We start from the raw sequence: 27394 nt of genomic DNA, 5'->3' as shown, positions 1-27394 counted from the left end.
GGTGCCAAAAAAAAGAACAAAGCTGAACCTGACCCAGATTCACTAATTACGACTCCGTTGATTAGAGACAACTTTTTAGCAACCGAAATCACATTGCTGGCTCGTACCTAACTAAGGTATCACTTAATAGGCCACTTGAGTGGGTCTCAAAAAAGTCACTATATTTGTTCCATCGACAATACGTACAGGGTGTCCCAAAAATAACTGATTGAGCTGTGTAAGTGAATTCCACAAGGTAAAAACAACAAAAGCTATGCAAAGATTAAATATAACTGTGATAGACACATACGAAAACAATAACAATAACTTTAAATTACTCTTTATTTGCACCATTTTATTTTTTTTTTTTACTTAAAAATACTAATGGAAAGTCGAAATATGAACTTTACCAATTTTGTTTTAATGATAAATATTTCTGTTATGATTTTTTAATTACGAATTGTAGGAGCACTGTTTATGTGGCATTTTTTGTTCGATTTTCTACAGCAGGATTCAGTTGTTTAATTTCGGGAGACCCTGTGTTGAAAAACACTACCGCTTATACAATATATTAATACATTTTATTCTTGTCGTTATATAATTTTCAATCATGTTAATCGACATCACCGTTTACGCACACGTTTTCACAGTTGAAATGCCGTTCCACGTAACAAATTTTTTTCCTCGACCCATCGATTGCATAACGACATAATACAACGTGGACGAGGGTATTCATTTGCACACGAACGCAGACGCGGTATGTCTGAAAAGTTTCTGACCTAACTTCGCTCCAAGGAATTTGTTGTTAACATTTAACTCTCTGTTTGTAGTCTACAGTTGATGAACTGGTAATTATCGGAATAGTTTACGTATTTGTACATGACAGCGGGAGTAGACTAGACTAGCACGTTGCAGTTAAATTTGAACGAAACTTGGGAAATACCTGCGGTAATTAAACTTCATTGGAAAGGAAAATATTTGAACTGTACTGCCGTTCCCAAAATAACAGAAAGACTGGATGGGATGGGAAACGCGTGATTGCATTACGAGTATCGGAAAATTATTTATGCGCCGAAATGGAATAGAAACACGTGGGAACTTTTAATTTGACACATTAAGACACATAATACAATTTACGATTGTCAGACGTGGTCTAGAATTATTCTTTATCATTTGTATATTTGTGACTGGAGTGTTCGTTTCTTGCAGATCTGTCTTAACTTCACAGATCTATTTCAAAGTGACGGAAATTACACGAAAACCGATGTCAAATATACCTTCCTTTTAGAAACGAATATTCACGCACACGGTAGAACTTATTTCGTTATATTTGGAATTCCCACTTGTCCCTCGGCCCAAAAACCGTCTACCCGAAAATGACAACTGTATATCTCGACTTCTTCATTCGACGAACGAACAAGGGAACTTTTCAAGCATGCTGCGTAAAGTGCACCACCATCAAAAACGCTATCGTGTTAGTCTAGACAAACTTGTGTATCGCTGTACAGAATAAAAGACGAAAGGAACGAGATAGAAAGAAAACCCTACAAACTTATTACACGTTACTCTTAGTATTCCTCGGAAAAGCAGCGTCGGATGGTCTTTAGTTCATCCCAGCCGAGGAAGACGTTGAAGGGGACGATGTCGATCGTATAAAATTCTCTGTGTTGTGTCCTGGCGTAGCTCGAACGATGGCCGATACACGCGGCTTCAAGCCAATAAACCAGTTGTGGCAGAGCGCGGCAGTGTCGACGGACCCGGATTCGGAGTGTCTCTACGAAGAGATCGCGGGCCTTTCGGGGTCCCAGGATACGGTACCGGGGCCGGCTGGTGCCGCCGTCGTCGGCGAGGAGGAGGGAGAGGAGGAGGAGGAGGAGGAGGAAGAAGACGAGGAGGAAGACGAGGACGAAGAGGAGGAAGAAGAGAGATCGAGGGAGAGGCTCGATTTTGGTGCGCAGGTCGGGGTCAGTAGCTGGTGGAGGCAAAGTAAACGATCGGACAAACACGGGATCGCCGGCGGCACCGTTAACGGGCGTGTCAGCAAGAGTCACAAAAGTGTCGGGACTAGCGCGAGATCGCGCAGCAGATCGGCCGATCGGCCATCGAGCGGACGTCAGGACATCATCAGGGTGGAGGAGGAGCAGTATGCCTCACGCCGCAGCTACGTGGAGTCCGGTACAGGCGCCGTACTACCGCCTGGTACCGGCCACAAGCTGACCAGGGGGCGTGCAACAAGCACCGTCGCCCGTTACCTTCACTCGGCCTCGACGAACACAGGTCACTATCACCATCATCATCACGGGCTGCACGGACAGTACACGACCGGTCGGCCAACCGGCAGGCATCACCAGCATCATCACCCAAGCCGCGGCGCGTTCAGTAATGAGACGCAGGAAGAGGTACAGGAGGACGATGAAGCTACTCTACGGGAGATGCTTGTAAGGTACGTTTCCACGTACCTGACCAACGATTTCCCCCACCCACGTCCACCCGGGGAACCAACCGGGCCCTAACCCACCCCTCTCGCCGCCCCCCCCCTTTTTTAATCGTATTAATTTTTCATTCGAAACAACTCCATGTGTTGGATGAAATTCGTTCACACGCGCGGTTAACTTGATTATGACACGAGCCATCCGCCGCTACCAGTCCGGGGACTCCTCGAGCGACACCATCACAAAGGGGGGGGGGAGGGAGGGGAGAGTTTGCGTTCCAAAAGACACACTCTGCGTACGGACAGAGTTTTGCCGGGGATGTTTTTTGTTTTTTAGCGTAACGACGGGCGTCGCCACCGACGTCTTCGAGAATTATCTGGATCGTTGGATCATGTACCGCTCGATACCATTCGCAATCGGTTTCCGATTTTTCGGTTTGTCTTGCGGGATTTCTTTTAAGTCTGACAGTAGTGCTTCGCTGATTAACCCTTGAATCGTTGTTTCAAAGTTATGAGAATGATGTACAATGTATATACAGGGTGTGAGAAAAATGTTGGAGGACATCCTCTAACATTTTTGTTGTGTCTTGTTAAATTGAAGTCAAAAATATCGATTTAAACAGACCTACATTTTTTTCACTTTTTTCTTTTTCTGTTTTTTTTTTTGGAGGGAACACTTGAATTTCCCATCTGAATACGTGGAGATCTATTACTTCACATCGGTGAAACTACGGAGCCTTGTTGAGAAAAGTTAGATATCAACCAGTAACAGAATTTGACGTAACTTTAAAATGAACGTTGCATCGGTGAATGGTGCAATGTTTGTTTTTTTCCTGTGGTATATGAGCTTATTGTTACAAAGAAAATCGTGTTGTGGTCTCGACGATGCTGTAATGAAGGTAATAATAAAGAATAGAACGGTGCTATTTTCCACTGGTTGATGACATATCTGTAAACAAGTCACTCGATAATCAAGTAGCGAGGCGCTACTGTACTTAATTCGTACCGTGATGGACTTCTGTTTACAAACCAAACACAATTCGACATTTCCCCGGGAAGACGCGAAAAATGAAACAGTTAACGTTCGTCGATCGTAAACCTTGATCTTTGCTATTATCGATAACCATCTCTACGTATAAAGTTTGATTTTCATAGTTTAGCGCCAATATTCTTAGGATCCTGTACTGATACACTGTAGTGGTCTTTTCTCGTAGGCTCTTGTATAGAAATTCTCTGTACTCTGTTTTGTTCTACAGCGATTAATCCGTAGATTTTATTCTAGCGTACCCGCGTCCGAGATCCAATCGACGTAGTATCGTACTCGAGTTCGAAGTTCTCCGGAGTTATATATCCGTAACCTTTTCGAATTCTGTTCGAGGTAATTTAGCTTAGTGCCCGCGGCAGTACAAGTAGAAACCAGCGTATATAAGCTCTTAAGGCTTGCATACCAATTAAGAGAACACTTCTCGCCTCTCTATTATTCGCTCTGAAGTACCCGAATCGATGGCACTTGCTTATCGATCATAAAACTCCCTTTCTCTCTCTTTCTCGTAGACAAAAATTATACTATCCAACCGAACCTCTATTTCCCACGAACCATTGCTCATTCTAACGTCCCGTGGCGGTCTTTTAACCAGGGACTTAAACCGGTATGATTTTGATACCGGTATTATGCCATCGAAACTATAACGAAACCGATATATTACCGAACACCGTAATAAGTACCGGTATTTTTTCGGTTTCTATAAGGGTAGGGCTTACACAGGGCTTGTATAGGGTTATGTAGGGCAAAAAAGCAACCGAAAATACCGGTATAATACCGGTATTTTACGTTTCGGTAAAAGTCCCTGCTTTTAACAGTGATGTTCTCGAGCCGCATCCAGGTAATTCCCGGCCTAAGTGGCGGTGCCTCGTTCATTCGATCGAATCAAACTATAACACAAACACTTGAACACAACTTATATATACTTTTTATTATGTATTATCGAAGAATGCAATGCAAGGCTTTGTGCCGTGACATTTATCATTTATACATTGAATCACACTCGTTCTAGTCCTATTCTTTGTACATAAACTTACACACCCTCGGGCTACAAACAGTTAATACGATTGTATCGTGACACCCGGGCGAATACGTTGTTCTCGTTAACGAGTTTCTCCTTTCTTGTGTGTGCGTGTGTATGTTTTTTTTAACACACACGAATCTCGATTTTTTTGGCTGCGGCGCTCGCAGGCTTACCACTGATTGCTCATTCCATTCGATGTCATGTCACGTTCTCTCGAAAGCCGGGTACACAAATAAGCGTGCAACAAGCGACGTTGAACGATAAACAGAGAATATCGACAGGGGACAAAAGAGAACCGCTTATTAACGTGCATACATCGTGGACGTACTCACACACGCACCTCTCGAAACGGGTGGTCACCGCGATTTTCCGATTCACGCGACCAGGGGGTCCGTCAGTAGTTGGTGTAGAAAGCTAAAGAGGAAACATCGTAACGGACGTGGATCAAAATCAAGATCGTACCACTTGATCAATATCCGAGATATCGCGATATACACCACGCAGTATTTCCTTGGCATATCTCGTAACCGATCGATACACTCGTTGTTCAATGTGTGCTCGTTCCGTTGTGACTTATTTGTGTGCGTCTGCTCTCTGTTATTTACTCACTTCATGAGATCATGCTGATTTTTGTCAATTATTTTGCCGACCGTTCGTTCTGCATTTAGAGAATCAAAAGAAAAAAAAAAAAATAAAACAAAACCTAAAAATAAAATCAAAGAAAAAAAAACCAAAGAAAAAAGAAAGTGATGGTCCCATTCAAATTGCAAGCTCGCTTGTGGACGCGGGCGACTAGGCAGGGGTGAGTAAGCTGGCGGCGCGTCGCATGAGCGATGCGCGTGTACCCGAAAACAAATTTAATACAAAAAAAAAAAATACAACAGAAAGAAAAGAAAAAAATTAGGAAAAAAAAATCGAAATTAAAAACAAATTTTCCGTCTTCGCACGTGACGGGACCGTCCTTTAGAAGAAACGGCGGCACGTCACGTGACTAATTCGAGCGACTATACCATTTGTTATGACATTGATCTTGACTGAACCACGACTGTGTTTCCAAACTAGGTAAAGTTTTACAGACTGAGTGAGATAAGAAGGCAGGGGCGGGCGTCGTCGGCCTTTAAACCCCCCCGCCACACGTTACCCCTCCACCTTTGGTTGTGGACCCACTTGACAACAAGCTGTGCAATCGTTCAGAGTCAATTGATTGGATTTGGTGGATAATCCAACGTACGTACATATGTCGTGAACAAAGCAAAGAACAAATAGATCTGTGAGAATAAGACGAAATACTGAATCAAGAGGAGTGAGTGGGGAGGCATAGAGGCTACTGTAGTTTCGGAACACAGCCATGGTCTCCCTACCTCCCAGGTACATGGCAACATCATCACTGCTCTTTCTTTCTCTATCTTTCTCTATCTATTCACTTCTCTCTTATTCAGTTTATTACATTCTTATTTTTGTCATCTTCCCTGTGCTATTCCTCAACCTCGATCCGTCTATACAAGAAATTATCCTCTTTCCTAGTTATACGGTAAATCATCGATGAGTATTCGAAGGCTCCCTAGTACTGAATATTAAATATTTCATAAACTAATGGCCATATGCGACTGAAACAAATATCATTGACTTCAGAAATCCAAGTACTATCATTGTGCTGGACCTAATTAAAAAGTCAGCATTTCATCTGGGAACCTCTTCTTGCCAGTGTCGAAGAGCCTTCGAACATTCATCGATGATTTACTGTATTCTCCTTCATCCTGGATTCTTCAATGTTTCATTCGGATCACATACCATTTTCTCTTTCTCTCTTTCCTACTATTACGGTTCATGTGTTCATTCATTTTTCACTGTTCACACCGTCTCACCCTCGTGCCTTGCGTGATTCTTCCACCACCCCCCTATTTTCGTCTATCTCTGTCTCTCTGTTTCTCTTGTGTCTTTTCTCTGTTCTTTTCTGTTTCCCTTTGTTTGATCCTTCGATTAACAAAAAAAAAAAAACAAAATAATCACCCTTTTTGCTTGGCTGTGCACATCGATCGATAAGTTTGCTAAATCTCCTCTCGATCGAGAGATTTCTGATCGTGCCCATCACGTTATTCATTACATGCAACGTTTACGATCTTTATAACTGAGCATTCTGTCATTCTTTTATGGTATATATACTCACTTGCACATTTCCCGCATCGTGTCTAAGTAGATCACGCTTCGCGTGTGCCGAAGCTCCTCGCGTTTAACGGGGGTGAAAACGATCGTGATCGAATTCGAGAACGGAACCGTCGAACTGAAACGGGGAGGGAGAGGGTGTGTTGCATTTTTAGCGGGAAAATTTCGCGATCGATCGATTGTACGAGACTGAACGGGGGGCCTATGTACCACGTCTTATAAACGGGGACTATAATTTTTCATCTATCACCTTCACAAACTTCCATCTAATGTGCACAGCTCTGACAACTATGTATAACGTATACATACATATGTATATTTTAAATATATATGTATACGTATATCACCGTAGTGTTTCACCCTGACACTCACTCACACACAGTTTTAGACGTGCTTTTAGTGGCGTTTGTACGTTGTGCTATATATATATTCTTTCAATTCAATATTATATTTCTATATATACATAGACGGGCTATGATATAATAATATATATGTGTTTCTGTATATATATATCTTACCTATTAATACGCTATATATACCGGTCGTTTCTTTAGCTGCCGAGCTACCGCTGGTTCGCTGACACTTTTCCAAAGCATCAGTGGAATAGGTGTAACCACGGCTACACCTGTTGAGTTATAGCTGGTTTAGTTGTTTTTTGTTTTCTTTTTGTTTCACCGCAAGACCTAGAGCTTTGTATCCTAGCACGTGACAAACGGAGAATATAAACGCGTGCCTGTTAAAAGAACGATAAGTAAAAAAAAAAAAAAAAGAACCGAAAGAAAGCAGCGAAGAATAAAAAAAAGCACGAGAGAACACAGTCTGTGTGTGCGTGCGGTAAGCGTAGAACGCTATACTTGGAGAAGGCTCGGCAGTTTTTTCGCGCTCGCGGAATTTTAGTTGGACCTTCCCGTTTAAGGGAACCATTAGGCGTGTCCTAGCTAGAGCCTTGATCGTGTCTAGTGTCTGTCAATGTGCTCGACAATGTCGATTACCGTTTTACCACGGGGCGAGCCAGCGTGATTCACGTGGGGGTGTTGTGTGTGTGGGCAGTCTGCAGAAACAGGTCAGCGTTATGAGTATGAACTTGAGTGCCAAGCTGGACGAGCTTCAGCGGGGTGACCGCCAGCTGGAGACCACCTTCGCCCTCTGCGAGATCCGCACCCAGCTGCAGGAACTCACGAAGAGCGTAGAGTCTTGCCAGAGCGAGGTCAGCGAGGTGAAACGGGACATGGTCGCGATCAAGGTACAGATTTGCCGGTTTATGGACCAAAAAACCCTCGCTATCTCTCTCTCTCTCTCTCTCTCTCTCACTTGAGTCGCTTCCTCGCTCGCAAAATTTCGCAATCTCGACTTCTGCCCCGAGATCCTTATAGGGATCTTATGAACACGCCTGGACAGGTACCGTTCCAGAGGTTTTGAGAATCGGTGAACAAAAATTGTGGTCTCTGTAAAACGATACTTACTTGGATTCTCTTCGCGTACAAATCAAGAGTACAGTAGATCCTGGATAAGTGTCCGAAGTAACTCATAGAGATTGGAATTCTGAAGTCGATGATATTTGTTTTAGACGCATATGGCCATTAGTTTATGAAATATTTCATGTTCAGTGCCGAGGAACATTCGAACACTCATCGAGGATTTATTGTAATCGGTATTTACCAAGGAACGAAGGCTTGAGTTGTTCCGACAATTTATTGAATTGGCCAGAAAGTGATGTCAGATTGCTGCAGTAGGTGATGCTTTTTCGTTTTGTCTTTCAATAGAAAGGATTGCTCATAATTATTAAGATAGCCTTTGTATTGTCTTTTAAACACAAAAATGGCATCATCTATTGTAAAAATTCAAAATTACTTTTGTGAATCTAATATATTGGAGTTAGCGCATTTCTATTCTACATTGCAGGGTTAAGACGAAGTTTATTAAACGAAAACTCATTTAATATAAACCATATTAGTATCTGTGATTTCCATATATGCAGTACATAGAAATAAAGTTTTAATATTGTCAGAATAACAGAAGATCGGAACTACCCTTCATTATTCTACTTATTTTTTGTTAAAGAGGAATCTACTTTTTAATAGTGGAATGCTTCTGCATCTTCAGATTTCTAAAAGGAATTTCTTCTTAAAATCTCCCTTAATTTTAGCGAAAATAAAACAATGGAAGTCTGCGTGACGGCTGGCTAACCGCCGCCATATTGGAACCACGTGCGGCCGTAGCGTAATAAACTCGGACGTCTTTCTCTTGAATCATATTTTGAGTCACCCGGCGACATAAAATTCTTTCTTTTAAACGGACCTTTGTAAAAACTTGTGCTTTCACAGCTGTCGACCCCGTTTCCTTTAAATGTTGTTTGTATTATTACGTCAGACGCCAGACAGTGGAATTCTTTGATTAAATTTTTCACAGCTGATGCATTGCATGGTCCTATATCTTCCGATGCATTCGTTTGTTGCTTCAACGTTTACATTACCTTATATGGCCTAAAATTTCTTATATTACACGTTAATAAACCAATGATGAGCAACCTTTTTTTGCAGCTGGCCAAAATTGGAAACCCAATAATCCGAACGGGCCGCTGCAAACGACCGCAACCTTAAAGAACCTAATTTATTCATTTAAACATCATTCATTTACTTTAGCTTTTAACTGATTTCTTTTTTCACTTTAGCTGATTCAAATGGGTCGCACGAATAACTTCCGCTGGTCGCAAGGCCGAAACTAAATAATAATTGGCGGGTCGCGTGTTGCTCATCACTGCTACGAATAATTCTAAGCATTATATTTAAAGTTTTCCATTCAGTCTTCAATGTTAAGCCTCAGACTTATACTTGAAATCGCTTTTAACAGGCATGAAAGATTTATGCAAAGTGGTACCAAATGTTGCAAATTTTCTTAGTTTCATTTTCTTACGTTCTAGTTATTCTCAGAACCGTTGGAACAACCTGCTAGCGTGGAAAGATCGCAGAATACAGATCGATAGTTTCTGCGAACGATTACAGAACTGCCCGAGTCGATTTTGTTGTATTAGACCGTACCGTTTTTGTGTCCAGCGTTCCTTATTTTTATACCATAATTTCCTAATCCCACGCAGCACGAACTAGATACAGTACAGCAGGTGAAAGAAGAGATAGAAGAGTTACGAGAATACGTGGATCGACTGGAAGAACACTCTCATCGACGGAAACTTAGACTTTTGGAACAGGTGACCCTTGTATTCCGAACCGGAAACGCTTGTTTTTTGGCGTGCCATTTTTATTTGATATCGAGCAAAAACACGGTATCGCTTACGATAGCTGCTTATTTATACGATCATCTATTATTATCATTATTACTACATTCCAATTGTATTTGTTTCGTTACGCCATTCTGTTTGGTTTAAATCATTTTTTTTATCCATCTCGTCGTAGTGTATGATTTTATAGTATAAATTCGTTAAAAATATTTTATAATAAACCAATATGATATTCCTTCGTGTACTTTTATTTACCCCTTCATCGTTATGATTTTTATTTTTATTTTTATCATCGTTACGATTCCATCAATTATTTTCTTCGATGTCGCTAATGTTTTATTATGTTTTCGTTTAAACTGATATTTGCCCGTGAGCGCACAACGATCTTTCGGTGTCAATAATATACGTGATATTTTCAGGGGCTAACACTTTTCCTGTCGTATGCAATACTGGCAGCGGTCTTAGGGATGCTGCAGTTTGGATACAACACTGGAGTCATTAATGCGCCTGAAGTGGTACGTTCACGTAATAAATTGATTTCTCTACGTACGCATAGAGGCGGGATCAAGTTCGTTATATATGGTGCTTATAATAAATTGTTTACGAAAACTTGTCATCCATTAATAGCCAGTAAATCGAAAAAAATTTTTCGATTTAATTGGAACTTGTATGCAATACGAATTAACCTCTTGTCTTACGATTTTCTTGACGAATGCAGTTTCCAGAATTACTTCACTAGTAATAATTTTCCAACCACAAAAGGAATTCTACTCTTACCGTAAACGTACATTTACTCTAAATGTTAAAATGTCAATACCAGCGATACAGTATTTCACTTGGACTGAAAAAAAAAACGAATAAAGTTCGGTTATTTTTGGGGCAGACCTTAATTAATTAATTTATTATTATTTAATCGTACCTTCAATTTGACAGAAAAGATACGATCATTCTAATTTCTCCGTTTCAGAACATTGAAAATTTCATGAAAGACGTGTACAAGGACAGGTACGGGGAGGACATTTCTGACGATTCCGTGAAGAAATTGTATTCCGTGGCCGTGAGCATATTCGCGATCGGTGGTATGCTAGGTGGTTTTAGCGGTGGAATAATTGCCAACAGATTTGGCAGGTTTGTACGACACTGTTGCCACCGCCGTTTAACCCGGGTAATCCGTTAAGCCTTGTCCGTTGTGTACGCCAGATAATTTCAATTCGGTTAAATTCGTATGTATAGATACATACATATATTGTAGAAAAATCAAAATCGACGTAAACACGTGCGTGCCTGGGGTCAGATGACCAATTGATACTCGATCGATGATCGATTTACATCGTTCATGTGTTTCTTTCTTTTGTTCTCGTACGCTCGCAGAAAGGGGGGCTTACTGCTAAACAACGTGCTGGGCATCGTGGGGGCGTGCCTGATGGGTTGTACAAAGATTGCTCACTCGTACGAAATGTTGTTCTTTGGACGGTTCATCATCGGTGTCAATTGTGGCTTAAACACCTCGTTGGTTCCCATGTACATATCGGAGATAGCACCACTGAACCTGAGAGGCGGCCTAGGCACGGTGAACCAGCTCGCTGTTACGGTGGGTCTCCTGGTCTCCCAGGTGCTGGGCATCGAGCAAATCCTTGGGACAAATGACGGTTGGCCAGTGCTCTTAGGGCTAGCTATCTGCCCTGCGATTCTACAGTTATTGCTGCTTCCAGTTTGCCCTGAATCACCAAGGTAGAAAAACCATGCGTAGCATTCGTATAGCCTGTTCCAGTTGCTCCTGTACACAGTAGTCCCTCGGTATTTGATCTTATCCCGTTGAGAGCTATTCCGAGTTTGTCCTTTGCCTATTCTACTGGAGGAACTCTATTATTTGGCAGCTAGGAGCAGTAAAATTAAGGCGTTGGTTGAGCTAAATGAAGAGATTTTTATATTATCTTATACTTTCGGTGATTTCTCAAGGTCACCTTGTGTCTTAGCGTATGACAGTAATGGAGAATAAGATTGGTGACAAATTCTTGAGGGGGTGTACCATCCTGAAGCGTATAAAAATAGGTAAAGTTTGGGAATTTATTTCGTAAGTAATTGCTCAATGAAAACTTTCGTGTTTTCGGAGGATACAGCTTTCAACTTTCTTCGCCAAATTTGGAAAGGTAAAAAATGTTACAGAATGTTGGAATGGTTCGGTAATTTCGCAATCTCTTCTGCTGGAATATCGATTGTCAGTCGTTAAGAATCGATATTCTGGCAGAAGATATTTTTTTGTTTTCCAACACTGGAGAATAAAGCTGAAAGGTACAATTATATCCTCTGAAAACACGAAAGTTTTTATTCAGTAATTACCTACGAAAAAAATTCCCAAACTTTACCTATTTCTAGATTTCAGGGTGGTGTACCCCCTTAATGTTTAATCATATTTTGTCTCATACATTTTACACCTTATGATTTGAGTTATTCGTCATTGATTTTTACATGAAAAGGTATTTCACATAAAAATAACTACAAAAAAGCTGCATAATGGAAAATTATCATTTTCTGCCCTTGGGACAAAATTACCCCTGACTGATTTTGAGTCAAAATTACCCCAACTTACGGTACCCCCTTGAAACAGTATCTTGTCTCGTTATCTGCTCTATAGCGGTCAAATTTCGCCTAGTTTAACAAAGATAATTAACAAATGGACCCGATTTACGGAGCAAATACCGAGGGATATACTATACACCCCTTACGACAGACCTCCATAAAACGGTTGGCTTGAATTTACCATTACTTTACTCGTCGCTAAACACACATGGACGGTTTTTTTCATTGTGAAATTCCGTCCTCCAGATATTTGCTCATTACCAAACAGTGGGAGGAAGAAGCTCGTAAAGCTTTGAGAAGGTTGAGAGCCAGTAACCAAGTGGAGGAAGACATTGAGGAAATGAGAGCCGAAGAACGGGCTCAACAAGCCGAGTCTAGAATATCGATGACAGAGCTCATATGTAGCCCGACGTTGAGAGCGCCTCTCGTTATCGGTGTGGTTATGCAACTTTCCCAACAGCTTTCAGGCATTAATGCTGTAAGTAACCCCCGCCCCCATTCCCCCAGCCATAAATTCAGGGTCCATTAAGGTCCATGAAAGTTGAATTCAGGGGCTTGGTGATTTGCCATTGTTGGCAAGTCCATATGGGGCACTGCTGATTCGTGGGCGCGTAATCGTTCACGAAATTATTCGTGTGTTTCAGGTATTTTACTATTCGACGAATTTGTTCACTAGTTCTGGTTTGACAGAGGAGAGTGCCAAGTTTGCAACCATTGGCATAGGTGCCATTATGGTTTGTATGACGTTAGTATCCATCCCGCTTATGGATAGAACAGGAAGACGTACACTGCACTTATACGGTCTTGGTGGCATGTTTATCTTTTCAATATTCATCACAATTTCTTTTCTCATAAAGGTAAGTTCAACTTTTAGAACCCTATGATTCCGAGTATATAAGCATAAGTTACGGTGTTGTCTTTCGAGCCGAGTAATAATCAAACGATCGTTCTCGATCTGTTCGTGAATTGGTATATAAAGAAAATTAAATTGGTATAAAAAGAATAATATTCGCTTTCGTAATAAGACACGCGTAATGAAAATATATCACACGGTTAGGAATGATTAATTAGTAGAATGTCGAAATTCGAAGGGAATTTGAAACGATCTTGTGGAGCATTTAAGTACACCACAATGAACGTGGATTGTATATAGCTATTTCTTTGTGCTTTGTCACTTCATGCACCTTGGCGAAAGGTGTATCTAACACTTTGTTCACAGCTGGAGTGCAGCACTGCACCGACAGTGAGAATTTATCACCACTTTACGTATATAAAACTTGCATTCGATGACTCATTTTACTTTATTCCCAAACATTCATATAACTTGTAAGGTCTGTCTCCACAATTCCTGCATGTTATTCTTTATTTGCATCAGAGAGAGAAAAAGAAAAATTATACGAATATTCGGTACATTGACACGTTACAAGTGGAATCTTATAGTACGTATCCACATGATGATATTTCTTGATGGTAGCTCTCTATTTTAAAGATTAATGCTACCTACCCACATGATAATATTTCTTATGAGTAACTGTTTATTTTAAAGATTAAAGCGAAAAGTTAAGCTTAAAACTAAACGATTAAGTCCACATAAAAATTATTCATGAAGAGTAGTCTTCACACTAGAGTCAGTTTGTGTCTACTCTAGAAAGAGTACTCTAAAACAACACTTGCAAGTAAAACCCTCGAGTCAAAGCGTGATACGAGCTCTTATGTGAATACGTAGTATTAAAATTAAATATTGCCCTCGTGTAAATAAAGAGAAACATCGTTTAAAAGTGTCTAGTATATGTATGTGTCAAATACCTGGTGCATGCGGTTTCATTTTTGTTGCTTAGGCTTAATAATTGTGCTTCTTACTAACCCAATCCCAATCCTGCACCCCCTTCCCCTCCCTGTTCACAAACGGCCTCTTTCGTGACTGCCTGGAGGAGACATTTACTTCCTTTATTATATTAGTCTACATTCTATTTGGCTCAAACCTGTCACCCGTTGTCTTGTTACATTATTGGCTCGATATACATATAAACAAAACGAAATTTCAATTTTCTACCTGAATCCCTGCATCTTCGACAAGTGAGATAACGAAATGTTCCAAGGACCCACAAGAGCCAATTACCATTTCATTCTTCCTGTAGTTTATCGAACTAACTCGCCTAACACACGGAATGTTCCGGAAGTGAAGTGATCGAACTTTGTCGATATACCAATAATAAAAAAATTGTTATGAAAATATCTATGTAAAACCGATTCCTAAAAGTATTCTGAAAAAAATAATTGCGAGTACAATAACGAGAACACTCGTCCTAGTTTCATTTCATTATACAATTATCTTCGATCTTTTTTAATATTCAGGATATTTCTGACAATTTTTTAATGAAGAATTATTGGACCGATTATTGTTTGCAACTATTTTCTTTTTATTTCTACCCACTTTTTGGACTAGTTTTAATGCGAACATTTATTTGTTATTTCCATCTGTAGACGGTATCCGCAAAGTTCGATCTTCAACTTTCGGACCCTTCGTGTGTACACTTTCAGTTCCATTAATTCTTTCCGCGTGAAGAGACCACGGTTTCCCCTTTTCAACATACTTCTCGTTCGTGTGTAGCTTCTATGTCGTGCAACTATACACATCACGAAGCACCCGAGCTGTTTGAGAACGAAGAAGATGAAGAGAAGGACAAGCTATGATGCGTTGATGCTTCGAAAATCGATCGCCCATTTGGGTTCGCGTCGCGAGCGACTTTTGTGCCATGGAACTTTTTCAATTATTTATTCTTTAAATAATACCTACGATAAATATGTTTACTTGTCAGCCTTATAATGAGACCAAATGCAATATTGTCTGACTTTTAAAATACAGTGGAGTCTCCCGTATCCGAACAAATAGGGAGATACAAGTTTTTCAAACTGGAAGGGATCGTGTATTCTTTCGAAGCATTACTGCATTCTCTTCGCGCGACTCAAATTCATCACATCGACAACGCCTTTTTCTACAGGGTGATAAAAAAAGGGTCTAAGACTTTAAGGGCTTATATTCACTGAGAAGTAAAAAATGTCTAATCAACATAGGTCCTAAATGAAATCTTTTAAAGAATAATACAAAAGTTTCACAACTGTTGGATATGTCTTCCTTCTATTTCAATACAAAACTCAGATCCGCAGATCATAGATCAACGTACACTACCTCTCATAAGTGGTAGGACACCTGGTCCATATGAAGAGAATACGATGTTTCGTAAAAAATTAAATTAAATTTTCACGAAATATACGGATATACGAATATATGAATATACGGATACCCAAAAAAATGTATACTTTAGGCCACATTTATTACTCCATAGTAATTGAAAGTAGCCCATCGAGCTTTCAAATTCCTTGAACAATATTTCTTTTGTACTTTCAGCTATTTCGTAATGTCTTCTAACATTTCCTGCATATTCGATAAGTGTCCTAATACTTATGTGCGAAAGTATACAATTTCAAATATTCCTTCCGTATATCATATTGTATCTTAAATGAATATATTTCTAAACCAATTTTTTCCGTTTGTATTCAATATGTTGCGAAGACACCAACTTACGATATTAAATGTCCGTAAATATAAAGGTTAATTCTACATCGAAAGGATTGATTTTAGGACCTACGTTGATTAGACATACTTTACTCCTCTCGATAAGTACTATAAGCCCCGAAAGTCTTAGCCCCTCTTCCCTTTCTTTTTATCATCCTATATAAGAAAAAATGAAAAAGATTTTATATTTCCGTCGCGTTGATAGATCGTTTTCGGTTCTGATCGAGGTCCAAAAGTAGCGTGCGTCCCGGTCGATCCTTATGTAAAACTATAAGCCAGTCATGCTTCATCGCTTGGATAAGAAAGAGATGTTACTGTACATAACAGAGCACGTTCGCATTGTTGCAATTGCATTATCAAGCCTTAAGACACAGGGTTGAGCTGGCACAGTTGCATGCGGTTATATTATGAGTTTTGTCCATTCAGTTTCGTAGGCCGTTACACGACTTTTGTTCGTCCTGAGAGAGACTCCTCCGGCTGCTCAGGAAAGAAGAACACGATTCTACTGCCTGATAGGAGTTTTTCGGTTATGTGCAGGAAATGATTGACTGGATGTCTTATCTGTCGGTTGTGTCCACGCTCAGTTTCGTGGTGTTCTTTGCCGTTGGGCCTGGTTCGATACCATGGATGATCACTGCTGAACTGTTCTCGCAGGGTCCCAGACCCGCCGCCATGTCAATCGCGGTTCTCGTCAATTGGATGGCTAATTTTTTGGTTGGCATTGGTTTCCCGAGTATGAAGGTAAGACCACTTCTGCCCTTAACCCTCGTTTTGTCCTTCCACTCCTTTACTTAGAAAAATATCAAACGACCATTTCTATTGGGTTGGTCAAAAGTTGGTCGAAAACGCAGGGAACTACTAAAATTCTGCAAGTATCGAAATGAAACGTAGAAACCGTATTCATAAACGATGTCAGCCGAATTAAAAACTCCGCAAACTTTTTGGCCAATCCAATACACTTTCAATAACTCCAATCCTAGAACTTCCATTTTTTAAGCATGATGTCTCAGCTGATTCATCTAATCCTTTTCAATGTTCCTCATGTTACAGACAAGCCTTGAAAACTACACGTTCCTACCGTTCAGTGCATTCCTAGCCATCTTCTGGATCTTCACGTACAAGAAGGTTCCCGAGACCAAGAATAAAACATTCGAAGAAATTCTAGCGTTATTCAGGCACGGTAACGACAGGTACGCAACAAATAAGCCACTTAATACCATCCCAAATAGGTATAGCAAGTCATTAGATAGATAATCTTCAGTTAACGGGACCCTTTTTTCTGTTCTTTGCTGCTGATTTCGATCGATCTTTGTTGTGCGTATTTATGCGACTCCCAAACCCCTGCAGACAGCTTGTTCGTTTTGGTTATCCTTTGTTTGATGACGTATGAAATCAATAAGTTAAAGACTTTGTATTATATCGATCGTTCCTTTTTGTACGATGGAGCAGTTTGAAATCGTATTTAAACACGGACACGGGATAATATTACCATTTCCTGTTGGCAATCATATCTCCCGTGCATTCGATCGCATGATATATTAACTATTATCATATCCGTCCACGCATATCCGCCCGTGTATATTTGATTAACGATGCATCGAATCGTGCGTAACACACGTGACTGTTTCAATACATCAGGGAACGAAACCTAAACTCACTATTCAGTTTTGCGAATGAAACGGACCGCTAGGAAAGTGCACGTCTATAGGCTGGTTACCGATCGACCATTATAGGGACGTTTTATCGTGTACCGCAGAATAGCTGATTGTGTAAAATTAAAAAAAAAGTAGATAGTGTGAGCCACGAGATTCACTTGTACGAGTGTAACAATTATATTCGAAAGAATATATCGAATCACTCATTATATAATATCGCATGGTAATTAACGCTAACGAGAACACTTTACGAGAGAGAATTTCTGTATTACAGTTTGTGTGTTTTCAGCAACAAATACGCAACAGTTCCGTCAAATTTTGATATTATGTCGAGTATATACCGTAGCACAATCCTTAATAATAGTTTTTATGTACTTATTACGTAGAGGACGCATTATCGCGAATTGCGTTTCTCTATTGTTAAAACAAACAAAAACAGAAGGAAACACGTCGATAGTTTCGAATAGAACACCGTGTATCCCTGCCTGACCGAGATTATAACAGGAATTCAACTGTGATAAAGTTCATTCGATTTCCGGAGAGTAGACTCTCGAGAGCGGTACCGTAGTCCCTCGATATCTGTCCCAATTTCTGCTCGGTTGTGTTTGCCACTGTGGTGTTTTGGACTTTGCAAACTTTCTGCAAGAAACCTTCAACCTAATAGTAACAGGAACGATGTATTGTTGTTAAAATTCTTATATTTTTCAATAGGTATACCTTCATTAAAATATTGCTAACATATACTAGAGATGAGACATGGGATATTGCAAGTTGTGTCTTTTACTCGTCATAACTTCTGAGTTCACGAACAAAATTTTTTTACGTGTCGCCCATATTTGGGTGACGTGGCAGTCGAAATTAAAAATTTTTTACATCAGTATCCAAATATCCTGTATAATCATATACAGCATAATATTCGAGAATATATTTGAAATATATCCGATTCAAAATTAGTGTTAAACAAAAAATTCAACTATAAATGAAAGTTTATATTTCCATTAATAGTTATTAATAGCCAAGGGCTATTTGGTTCCCGAAATAGAAAATAAAAAAAAAACGCTACCTTGCCTCGTTATCTGTTCACAACCGATCACAAACTAACGACAGATATCCGAGCGTTACCGTAAAAGTCGCCTCGAACGAGCTTGATTGCATCCGGAGAGAGAATCAACTGAAAATTCGAAAATTTCGCATCGCGTGTCACGGTTTGATCACGAAGTATCCCGCGATATTAGTCATTCGAACGCACGTTATTGGGAACAGTATAATAAACTTTTTCGTGATTCGTGCAAACGAGAGATCGTCTTAATTTCGTCTAACGTAACATAGAGAAGTATCAGCTGCAACGTCTGAGATTATATATGTGTATATGTTTACCGTGAAATCGTTCACGCTGATTGTCGCATGGTTGTATAGTGACAGTTTATTGTTCATACCGTCGTAGTGTCCGCCGACCATTTTCTTCGGCTTGTACGTTATACCGAACAAAGTCTTTCTTGTAACATGACGAAGGTACAACACGATTTTCGTAGATTCGTGTCGACTAGAACATTCCATCGATCGATCGTGATCTATAATATACAATTAAAAACAGAGAACACTCCAGCAAATGTGAAATATTATCGTTGAAGCTGCGATTCCTTGTTTTACCTTCAAGTTGTAGTTTATTTTATGTTTCCATGGTACCAAAGGTACTTATGGATATATACATATATATGTATATACATACATATTCATTTGTAAAATGTGCTCAGCTTAACGCTTCATAGTCTTATTGTTACGTATTTCCTCAAGGCCAAATGGATATTATTATATTTCTTTGTTTAGCGTATTGTATATGTATTATTTCAATAAATCGTTACTTAATGGTTCTGGTAATCCTTTTTAGTTAATTTCCGATATTTTAATTACAACAGAACAGAGAGACAGAGAAAAAAAAAAAGAAAAGAAAACGACAAATCTAATACTCATATTTGATACCATGTCGTAATTGTGCTTTCTGTGTTATTTGGAGCAGGAGCAGCTTGCGGGACAGCAGACTTTATGGGTGAGTCTTAACAATACGTACTCCTCTGTTTATTGTGGTGGCTTTGTTACGATACTTATATTCTATGAATTTACAAGACTTACTTTCTTTACTGCATGAGAAACAATTATTACCAAAGACACCACTAGTCGTCTTTAACGAAAGGATTATTTTTTAGCAAGTTCAAGCCGCTTCAACCTCATCCTCGAACTTTCTAATTTAAACAACGTTCTTTTCCAATCGAAAACAGTCTCTTTCACCGCGCGAATCGAATTTCTAAACGAGCCTGGGTGGGACTCGTCTAGTCGCCAGTCCCCTATTAAAAAATAATCCTATCCCTGCCTATTTAAGCGACTTAACCGTGTTACTTATCGGTCTAACGCGCCTTGGCATGTTGATACATCTTTACTTACGTATTATACCTATAACAGCTAATTTTTGCGAGTTGCCATCTAATGCCGCTATTAGTCAGAGGCTAAACTAACTGTTAAAAGGGAGACGATCCGTTCTAAATAGTTGCATGAATGACTCGTGTGTCGCGAAATTGCAACACGTGCTCCTTTTTCGTTTCTTTCGGTTTGCGGAGGTACATTTCACAGTTTCTATATAATAGTTTTCCCAGGGCTATTATGTTGATCTATACCAATGCTTCTTAGCCGTATCTCGCGTTTAAACCATCGTTTTATACCCCGTGACCCGTTTGGTAAGGTTTGCTACACACATAACAGCCCCGACTTCTACTTACTTCGACCTCTAACCCCCTAAAAACCTGGAGCCTTGTATCTTACAGCATGCTCCTTTTTCATTTTTGTTTCTTTTCCTTTTTTTTGCGTCAGTCCAACAATTTACCCGATCGATCTGTTCAACGACAGATCGCAGTCTTGGATCAACCTTTTTTTGTTTTCATGTCGATATAGTTGGCACGAGTTTATGGCGCTGTACTATGCGACTGCATGCGTTAGTGCTTACATTACTGTTTGCCGTTACGAAAACCTGTTTCTGAGTTGTATACAGAGTGGAATAGATACTTTGTTCGATATAGGCAAACGCAGCAAGAGCCGTTTTTACATAATCTTCTGTCATCATTTGCATAAAATCAAAAAAAAAAAAAAAAAGAACAGTAAATTTATTGACAAATGAAAGGAAATATAACGTTTGGAACGTAGAGATTTTTATGATCCACGATTCCTTGTTTAATCAGTGCAGCTCTTGATAAACTCGCAAGCTACGCAATTATCGTTTTCTTTCAACGGTTTTGTTTCTTGAGTTCTCGTTACGTTCCGTTCTGTTTCGTTCGTTTTTTCTCGATTCTGCTGAAACAAGGTTTTGCCGAAACATTCGATGAATCGTTATCAGCTTCTATAATGAATGGATTCTGAATCGATAGTTGGTCTATTCGTTGCTTATGATTTAGTGGAACCCCCTTTTTAATTGAATTTGTTCGTTTATGACGGCCGTATATACGCTAGTTGACGAACGACATAGAATTAGTTATTGAAAGTCCAATTTTCTCTTCTTATCTTTTTATGATACCGAATGAGTGCTACGTAACGATTTATGATTGTGTATGTTTGACTTTTTTACGTGTTCAGCAAACGCATTTATGTCACCGTTAACATAGTATATCTATATATATATTTTTTTTAAATGGCTTAGGCGGTCTGCGGTGAAACTTAACAATCGTGGTGTGGTTTACACAGTTTCCTTTATAATTACCCATCGACGCTTTTTTATTCGTAACACGTACTTGGGGTAGTGTGGCGATCGTGATAAAATCGAAAAGAGGATTTTTCGTGTGAAAATCAATCGAAAATGTGGTATCAAACTTTTTAATTCGAGATTTCGAATTGAATATTCAACGATTCATGTACTTCAAATGTTGCGTCTGACCATTGCACACTACTTCTACTTGTAATGTAAACATTACCTACTGTCATTTCCAAATGTTCCTATAAAATTTATTATAACGTACAGAAAATTTTCAACACAACAAAATTCAAAATATACTTCGAATCGTATCTGTATCACCAGCTATAAATGAAATATTAATGTAAGTAGAATTAGTACCAAATAGTCAAACTCAGTGTTCTAGTATACTGTATTAGTCTCTAAAATTATCTTGAAAACGAAATTTTAAATGAAGCAAATCCATTCCACGTTTCTTTTTATTTTTACACGTAAAGTTATGTTCCTTTTGAATTATATCACGAACTACGTACCACCTTGTATACATCATGCTGCATACAGATTTAAAACAAAAAATGAACAAGCTGCGTACAGAAAGTACAGTAATGTTTTGCTACTAGTTGGCCTGTTAAATTTTCTTACTAGATCATCATCATCCATTTTCGTGAAGCTAGCAAATAGTCGGCTGAATGAGTCATCCGCCAATGAAAAATGCATTTTTGTATATTTTTCAGAACATTTTTCATATATTTGTAAGATTTTTCTGATGTAAATGAAACTAATCAGAGTCTCGATCAAATGATTTTGAATTACATGGTGTTGTACACTATTTTTCCATTTTTTACAAAGAAAAAATACAAAAATTTTTATGTTCATAAACTAATGACTCATTCCATACGCATGCCCCATTTTTCCCATTTCTCGATCGAACAGACTCGAGCGAGGGACTCGCCTGTAATCGTAAATTAATTATGCGTCCAACCTCATTCGAAGATCATCACCCGATTTGATATACTAACGAAACATTACTGTATTAAATTAGCCAATAGGAAGCCAGTCTCAAATTTCATTGTCACGAGACTGGTTTTAAGATCATTAAAAATTAGTAATTTTGACCAAATTCTAGGATATTTTATATAATATATATATATATACCATTTTTCTCTATCAATCATACACACAATGACAAGAGTTCACCCCGTTTACATCGTAACAAATAAGTTATCGTTAGACGACAGTCGCGAATTGAGCTCGCTGCTGCGTCCGTCACAATGATTCAGAACGAGTGTTCTTTTAAATTCCAAAAGTGGACGTAGTTGGGTCATTTTAAGCAGCCCTTTTTTATTCTCGATGTAGGATGCATTATGTAACGTTTTCCTTATAGTAAAAGCTTTACTTACACGACCACGTAAAACTAGGATTTCTCTCAAAACAAAACAAAAAAAAAAAATCGAAACCAAACGATTCGAGGCTCGATGGCCATGTAACATTATTATATTGCAGGGAAGAGGAGCTCGCCACTAACTCTAGCAAGGAGACCGTCCTATCTGACGCCACCACTGCCAACCATACCCACGCTACTGACAAACCATAAAATAAAAAACTATATAATAACTTCAGAACGATTCCAATCAATCCTAGTAAAGTCGAATGTCATTCACTGAGAGAGAGAGAGAGAGAGAGAGAGAGAGAGAGAGAGCGAGAGAGAGACAAAAAAAGAAACGAAACGAATGAAAACTATACCCAAAATAGAGTTCTCGTAATTCCAGTCAATCTAATCGAAATAATTGTTATCGGCAACGATATAGCATTAACACGTAGCGGAGAAACAGTTATAAGGAATAATTGTAATCACTGATTACGCGTTTACGACTCAATTTCTAGAACACTCGTTAACTAGTATTATTATATTAACGAACGAATATTTCGGCATCACCGATAAGATCATATACATACATATATATACATATATATATTATATGTTGTAAAATAAATCTGTTTGTTTATTTAATTGCCAGTTCAGTTCACTTCCACTTATTCATACGACCTCGACGCGAAATTCTGTTCCTTCCTTTATTTTTTAATGTTTTTTTCCTTTTTTTGTTTCAATTATCGGTCAAGCTTTTGACCTAAATTCTGATTCACCTTGCAGGAGAAAGTGAATTAGGAGTATACCAGCCGGAGATTGAGAATTATCGCGTTCGGTGACACTACTTCTTTTTGCGTTCGAACGAGTTGCAAAACCGAGTCGGTGGACTCCCGTTTAGAGACGAATTTCCGAAATGCGAACAGAAATGTATTACGATGAATTTATCGTATTAGGCGTTAAGATACTATGTCTCAAGTCTACTACACAGGCCAGTGAACCACTGTAATCCAACAAATGCTAGAAACTGTGAAATGAATAATCATTTCTTGGGAATGATCCACGTACAGGTTCGGGATAGACACGATTAATTAAGATCTGATGAGACAATGATTACGAACGAAGTAAACAAATTAAATAGGCTGAAAACATTAAAGTTCGACTAATGGTAGCTTTACTAATGGGCGTTAATGGATGTATCGTAAAACAAAGAACAACTTATCGTAGTGTATTTTTAACGGGCTCTACATCATAAACCTTTAAAATTTTCAAATTCAAATCCAGGTCAATTAGGATAAAATAAAAAAAAAAACGCCGGATATGTAACTTACGTTGACGAGTTGTTGATACGCCGCGCGGTACTGTTTTCTCATGGTCCTACGACGTCGGTGCATGTTGAATCGATGCCCTCGACGAAGATCTGGAATGTAATAAGAGAAGGAAAGATTCAATAGACATGTATGAAGAAGCGGAAACTTGGACAAGTCGCGTGATGTTTTGCAGGAGCATGCTAAACTGTGTGAATGCATTAGAGGCCATACCGCCAGCAGAGAGTGCAGCCCTGATGGTGGCCGAGGAGAAGCCACATCCTGATTCATGTAAGGCTTAACAACCTCACCAAAATCGCCCGCGGTCATCTATTACCATTGCCATATCCGTCTTTATAATACAAACAATTCTTTCGACTTGCATCTAAATATTAACAAGTGAGAACAAATTTCTCACTTAACAAGTAATCTAATAAAAATTGTCCAGTAACAATTATTTCTCAAGTAATTTCTAGTGTTTAGAGGAGAAGATAGTACATGTGTATTACATAGTAATCGATAGATTGTGAAACAGATATTATTCTTTAAAGAAAAATTATATTGATATTTGCGGATAAAAGAATTGTTTGTCACTTGTCGCTTATTCTATCTACCAGTCATTGTGCATGTCATAATGCCATCTATGTGTGTTCGTAAATTTTGTTAATTTGTAGTATCATTGTGATACATTCTTTTTACATTTATTTGCGACTATTATTTTTCTGCTTTCAGTATGATTCAAAAGTGCAGAGGAATCAAAGTGCTGATTCTATGAAAAAAAACAAAAATTACATTGCTGCTTCGCTACTACAAGACATACAAGTGATCCTAGCAGAGAACAATATCACACTATCTATATTTTTCTGTTGACAATAGCAAATAATTAGGAGTATGTGTAAATGACAAGAAGCCACTTATCCATGACACTATCGACTCATAAAACTGTACTATAACTGAAATGTTAAAGTTTGAGACATTACGTTACATCAATATTCCTGTAAATATTCATTTTCTGATCCTTCGTTTCTAGTTGTTTATTCATCTTTCATTGTTCTGTGGTAAGGAATTTAGTAGGAGCGTAATGTTCTTGTCTGATGTTCTTTTTCCAGGAAGAAGTTGGAACTGTATGATCATTAATGAGACACGTTAATTACTCGCAAATTTCTTTCCACTTTAAGTAACTGTTTGCATTTCATGTATCGGTCATAGCTTTATTGTGGTTTTCCACAATTCACATTGCTTCAGCAAAACACTCACATCACACAGTTGATTAAAAATTGAACATAGTTGAAGTAATTTCGTTTCCATCTAGAGCTTATATTTCTGACAATGTTACAGTACATGTGAACATACATAATAGTAAGTGTAAATACATGGAGTTTTATCATAAATAGAAATAGTTACACACTAATGTTATTGGAACCTTTTTTTTTTAACTGTAGCTCAAGATACTTTCAGTATTATAAGCTCTATAATCGATATACATACACATATACAATTGGCAAACAAAATACAGCAAACACATAAAAGTTTTTGGGTGAGTACAGAAGTGTTTTTCACAACTAAAGTTGTCCCTGTTTGCAGATATTTCAGAAGTAAACACTTCAGAGTTAGCTCAAAGCTGTAGAAAGTATCTTAACTCAAATGTTAGTTTTGACCAGTTTCACTGTAAAAATGGATAATGTGTATGGCTAGAGTCGGCCTTTATGGTGTCAAGTTTATGAGTTTACTTTATCTTGTTTACCAACTGTATGTGCATAATTCGTCTCTCTTCTATCATCTGTGTGCAGTATGATAATCTGTCATCCTGTTGTATATCTGATTAGAGAATTTTAAGTATTCTTATATACGAAATTGTTAAATATATTGGCTTCATTTCCATTCTAAAAATATATACTATGTGCTATTAACACTGGCCTTTGTAGTAGTTTAAATGGAGGTAGGCCATTATGGATTTTGCACCACCGCAAATATGGTCCGTACAGATCAATTTGCAAACATATATAAACATACCTAACAAAAATTGAGGTGTTGTACGAGTATCAAGCTTACCAAGATTTTAAAACCAATGATATCGCATTATTATTATTTTTTATATAAAACTGTAAAACCGACTTCAATACTACAGCAGTTGGAGCATGAATGGTATAATGGGCATGTGCGCATGAATGTATTTTACTTTGTTTAGATTAAAAGAAAATCCATATAGTAATAATCAATCTCTTGCATTTTTATTTCAAAATTTTCGTATCCGTAAGCTTACTCTTTATAATATAAAACACAAAAGAAGATACAATGAAGGGAAAAATTTCTCCACTGATCAGCACCTCGTCAGTTTAATTAGAATAATCGACATACACGCATCTAATGTTCAAGCTTTTTGAATAAATCATGTTGTTTTCATTAACACAAAAATATCTAATAGGTACATCCGATGTACCCCCCGTACTCACATTAATATTCATATGCACATCACTCGAATATACATAATCATAAAGTTACGGAATTAATATTTTCATGTTTTCAGGTGTTTCTTTGAAAACTTTTAGCAATTTAAAAGTCAGAATGCAGGAAACACTAATTCATGGATAATGAAATTATTTTTTGCTAATTTTTTAATAATAAATTACACTTGTATTATGTTTTCAGGGCAATGGAGGCAAACATTTATATTCATTACGTTTACTTCTAAGAGTATTGAGGGAAGATTTTTTATAGTCGACTTGTAAACTCAAAAGCATCAGAATAAGCATAATCAGAAGGAAGACATTAACAACATATATTAAATTTATTAACTCAAGCATAAAGTATAAACTCTATATATAGATATCATTTTTAATATTTATTTCAAAGAAAACAAAAGAAAACCATATATTTCATTTATATTTATAGAGAAATGTAATGATTTTGTATTTTACTTTCAGTACAACGATCATTTCATCTTGATTTTCATACAACCTGCGATTACTACCTGATTAAGAAGAGTAATTAATGCCTGAACATATCAATACTCGAAGGGACATATAATGCTAATAAAGCAACATCCGATAATCTCTATAACAATTTCTTTCTACAAGAATCGTAGAGGCTTGCTGTTTGTCGTTTTTTAAATTGAATACGGTCTGGTAGATGAATGTGACAGTAGTGTAACAAAAAAAAATTTTTTAAAAACACGCTAATAAAACGGAGAACGTACATCGGATTAATCTTGGTGAACAGTTGTGTTTGCAGCTGGATCAGAGCGATCTTCCGCCGCACCCGCTCAGCCGGAGAGACCACCGCCCCCGCTTCCCCCGCCACGCTTTCCGAACAGCGGTGTCTGA

The 27394-nt window shown here is 38.4% G+C and overlaps 1 protein-coding gene across 1 annotated transcript; it reads left to right on the top strand.

Annotated features, from left to right (window-relative positions):
* The first annotated feature begins 1670 nt into the window (after positions 1 to 1670).
* Positions 1671 to 27394, top strand: LOC107190281 (glucose transporter type 1). Its single transcript, XM_015579063.1, has 13 exons — positions 1671 to 2422; positions 7690 to 7882; positions 9734 to 9844; positions 10294 to 10389; positions 10842 to 11002; positions 11246 to 11605; positions 12701 to 12932; positions 13099 to 13311; positions 16548 to 16772; positions 17082 to 17221; positions 19704 to 19733; positions 24268 to 24362; positions 27291 to 27394. The coding sequence occupies exons 1-13, from the start codon at positions 1671 to 1673 to the stop codon at positions 27392 to 27394; spliced, it is 2712 nt and encodes a 903-aa protein (XP_015434549.1).

This window comes from Dufourea novaeangliae, unplaced genomic scaffold (assembly GCF_001272555.1).
Source record: "Dufourea novaeangliae isolate 0120121106 unplaced genomic scaffold, ASM127255v1 scaffold168, whole genome shotgun sequence".
Classification (NCBI taxonomy): Eukaryota; Metazoa; Arthropoda; class Insecta; order Hymenoptera; family Halictidae; genus Dufourea; species Dufourea novaeangliae.
The sequence above is the reverse complement of the archived record's forward strand: the minus strand, read 5'-3'. Positions and strand labels throughout refer to the sequence as shown.